Source organism: Teleopsis dalmanni, chromosome 1 (genome assembly GCF_002237135.1).
Source record: "Teleopsis dalmanni isolate 2A chromosome 1, ASM223713v2, whole genome shotgun sequence".
Lineage (NCBI taxonomy): Eukaryota > Metazoa > Arthropoda > Insecta > Diptera > Diopsidae > Teleopsis > Teleopsis dalmanni.
The window spans coordinates 24,064,868-24,069,196 of record NC_051846.1 but is presented as its reverse complement, the minus strand read 5'-3'; the positions used below and the strand labels follow the sequence as shown (position 1 = coordinate 24,069,196).

Sequence of the window (4,329 nt, the reverse complement as noted above, 5' to 3'; positions counted from 1 at the left end):
ACTAATATTTATACCATGACGTTCATGGAATATAAAACATCTAAAATTTATATTCTTTATCAACTGGACAAGAAGGCTCGAAGGACACGGCTATGTCCATCATACTATATGGCTAACTGTTTCAGTGCCAATTAGTCTCGTTAGTCTTAAACTATTTGACATGCGGTAATACATACATACCTGTAATACATTACAAACTGAAAGTTCAAATACAATTTATACTGATTCCGTAAATTTGGTAGATCTGTTAAAACTGAATTTATGCCTATCTTCATTCTTTGTTTTTACAATCCACTATAGGCCAGAGTATTCTGTACAGTATTTCTCTAATCTACATCATTATTCTTAAGTCTGCTTCTACTACGTCCAGTCCTCGATTCCACGACTTTCCTATTGGGCTCATGCATATCTTGTTTTCTTTTAAGATTTTGCTTGACTTTACGGTTATACCTCATATCAGCTAATGATTTTGTTAATATATTTTATTAATTTTTTTTAATTATATTTTATTAATATAATTTAGTAACTTGTACATAAGATCACTGAATTTATACAAAACAATAATTTTTGAACTGATTTAGATTTAAATATAGTGACTATATAAGTTTATAGTCCTGAGCTAAAAAATGTATATTTGTTTAGTTTCGCTAGGTCTGTGTAAAGGATATTTAATATATCATCAGCATCATATTGGCGCAAAGGTCCTAGTTGTATCTTGGCCTTCCTATTCAATATATAACAAAATTAAAGCCAACTTCTTTACTTGGTTTTAATAATAACAACAACGTAATTATTCCTAGAACTTCGGATACATTATACAATAACATAGATATCTGGTAAAATATATTAATGTAATGAAGATAAAAATATTAAATTTAAAAATTGTAAATATTTTTTAAAAAATCCAATGTGTGTATATAATATAATATATTATCCAATAAAAACTTACTACTTAAAATCATTATAGAAGTTATTTCAATAAAAATGAATAACCTCTGTTACTGCTGGGGGAGTAATTCAAACAAATATGTTTTTTAATATTTGTAAAATCTGTTTTATTATTTGCAAATATATTTGTATACTATGTATGTGAAATAACATTTATAGATAAATGCATATGGAACCCTGTATGTATAAAATTTGAAGAACCTATGAAAATATAAATACATATATATAAATAGGTATATGTATATGAAAAAATGTAGTTAACATATTTCTTTTAAAACTTAATTTTAAACTGTTTTTTCTTAGTGTTATCTGCTTAATAGTTCCATTTCGTAAGTGCTTTTCTGAAATAGAATATTATTATTAATTTATATTACTAAAGGACAGTTTCCATGATTAATATTCCTTGAAAACTAATCGCCTATTCGTGCTTTTAATATTGTTGATAGTATCTCTAATTTTCAAACATTTTTAATTTATTAACATTTAAAACGCAAGCTTTTCAAATACTAAAAAAAATAGTTCAGTAAAATAATTATTTCTATAATAGAAGTTTTTTTAATTCTGTTTACAATAAACATAGTATATTAATAAAAATAAATGGTATGAATTTGTGATAAAAAAAAACAGAAAAGTTGGAAAATGGGTCTGAAACAATAGCAGCCAATATTTTGTAGAGTCGATCTTTCTTGTTTACTGTATAAATTGATTAAACACTCGTAAAATTTAAAAAAAAAATAATTTCGACTACCGACAAAGACTAGCAACTTTTTATATCAAGTCCAGATATACAAACACGACTTACCTATGCATCAATAACTAGCACAATATATAACCTAACTGACATAATTTCCAACATTCACCTGTTTAATTATATTATTAGACAGACTAACTTTAACCAAATTGATTTCTAATTCCACTATAACTAGCAAAATTCGTGAATAAGTGAATAAGTTGCTAATAAAGGTGGTACTAGTGTTCAATTAGCCGACAGAGATAAATGTAGACCATACAGACGAGACAGTCAAAAGTTCAGGCGAGACAGCTTGCTAAAAGTTCTAGACATTAACCTTTAAGGCGGTCCCCTTTAAGTCTGTTGTACGAATCTCATCCGTGGTATTACGAATGTCCATTATTCATGCCACTCCAATTTAACAGATTATATACTTGATTCTGCAAAACTTCTCGTTTAAATTACATTTGAAAAAAATTACAAAGTGGTAAGTTCCAACGATAGGTCGTACTATACATTACAATGATATCATTTGTTGGTGTTTATTTATATGATCTTTGATTATTCAATCGATTATTCTACTTAGACACAAAAACTATATTAAAGTCACTAAAGCGATCGCAATGAAGAAAATATTTGTGAACTACCAATGATAAATAAAAACTGACAAGTTCCAATAAAAATCGGTATTGCATTTTGAGTTATGGCACTTGTATGTCAAGTCTTATCACAATGACAGCATTATCTCTATGGTATTAATCGTTTATGCAATTGAGTACAACATTTATCTTTATATTATGTTATAAAAATTCTTTGAATATAACATCAAGACTGTATAATAATGTATAATAGATATTTTATATATTAGTAGTAGCTCTTCTTTGATTGAAATTCAAAGTTTATAAATTTTATATTATATATTTTGTTAAAATATAATTTACTGTTGTTCTTCTCTCCTAGTGGAGCATAGAGTCTATTGAAATATAAGTCGATAATGTCAAGTACTCATCATCAGTGGAAATATTCGAATTTTTTTAATTAGTTTATTGTCCATGTATAATTTGTTTGGATTTGGATACAATTTTTTTATTATTTTAGTTAAACTTTATTTTTTTAAAAAATATATATATAAAATAAATTCCTATTTGTTCTTGAACTACATATATAAAAAATCATAAAGTTAATATTTATAAAAGCATTTATTGAGAATTATTTTATTAATTTTTATACATAAAATTTTTATTTAAATTTTTGCAGAAGAATATAGATCACTTATATATGGTATATTAAATTTTATTGAAATATAGAATGATATAATAATTAATTATGTGATAATAAAAATCTTAAACTAATAAGAAACATAAAAATATTTTTTATTTTTATAATTTTGCTTAAACTCAATCTCTTAATTCTTATTCTATTCCTATTTTTTGTTAAACTATGTATATATAAAAAATCATAAACTAACATCTTTTTCTTAACTTTTTATTTACAGAAATCACAATAAGTACTCAGAAGACACCACATCCCGTGATAGTGATTCTCTCATTCAAGAGTACGGCAACCTACCCACAGATGAAACGAATACATACTGCTGGCGACATCCCAAGGTGCGTGAAAATTGGCGAACTGTCTTGGCGGCCGTGACGTTACTGCTTGTGGGTACCGGCCTTTTTGTGATGGGCACATTAGCTGTATCTAAGCCGGAAAACACTTCGCAAGGAGTTGTTTTCTTTGTAGCCGGCCTCATTTGTTTCATACCCGGCGCATATCATGTGGTGTACATTTGGCTGGCTGCCAAAGGATACCGAGGCTTTGATTTTTATCATCTACCGTTGTTTACATAAAATCACACTTACACCCCAATGAGCCTGAACTATGTTGCAGCGACAAATTGTGTCGAAGGTATGGAGCAGTGAATATGGCACACGGAATCGTTTCGAATTTCTTTCTATTATTATTTAAGGAAACATCATTGTACTATCATTATTTAAGTTAGAATTCGAAATAATTATTATTTTTACTATCAGCAATTTTGCATGTTTCATTTGGTTTGTTTGATTAATTATTATTGTTTTATTGCTTTACTTTCAGACATAAACATCAATCAAACAAATCAAAATAATCGAATTAGAAGAAATTAAATACGAAAATAATAATAAACACGAAGATTATATATCATTATCGTAACTATTACCATTATTAATTTAGGCAGAAAACTTTTATATATGATTATATTTTACATATAATATATAATAAAAGGTTTACTTCTTTAGCAAGCTAAAAATAAAAGAGAAAAATATTCAGATACATAATATAGACTTAATATTTTTGATTTAATGTATCTGTAATAGGCAAGTAAGTTTCTGAGGACGATGATATTGAAATTTTTAACATAACGAAAGACTTTTTTTTTTATAAAATAGTATAGAATTAAAATAAATATATAAATAAATTATATTTCATTAGTAATTCCTAAGAAGTTTGTGTATTAAAAACATGTATAAAAATTCTGTTTATATACATATTACTTATATGTATATGTATATATGTATCTCATTTCCTTAACATTTAATATTTATTTATGTTTTCCAAAATGGAGACTTGCATCTTTTGCTGAATCTTTATTGTAATTCCAAAGTCTAAATGAA

The 4,329-nt window shown here is 26.2% G+C and overlaps 1 protein-coding gene across 3 annotated transcripts in view; it reads left to right on the top strand.

Annotated features, from left to right (window-relative positions):
• Positions 1–3,929, top strand: part of LOC119668633 (transmembrane protein 134) — a 290,194-nt gene extending 286,265 nt beyond the window's left edge. For 2 of the 3 annotated variants that reach the window (XM_038078209.1, XM_038078208.1), the window contains exon 3: positions 3,174–3,929. In XM_038078209.1, coding sequence (XP_037934137.1) covers positions 3,174–3,525 — 352 coding nt within the window. In that variant the 3' untranslated portion in view covers positions 3,526–3,929. The remainder of the gene's footprint in view (positions 1–3,173) is intronic. The other variant, XR_005251518.1, reaches the window with a different exon arrangement.
• The last annotated feature ends 400 nt before the right edge of the window (positions 3,930–4,329 follow it).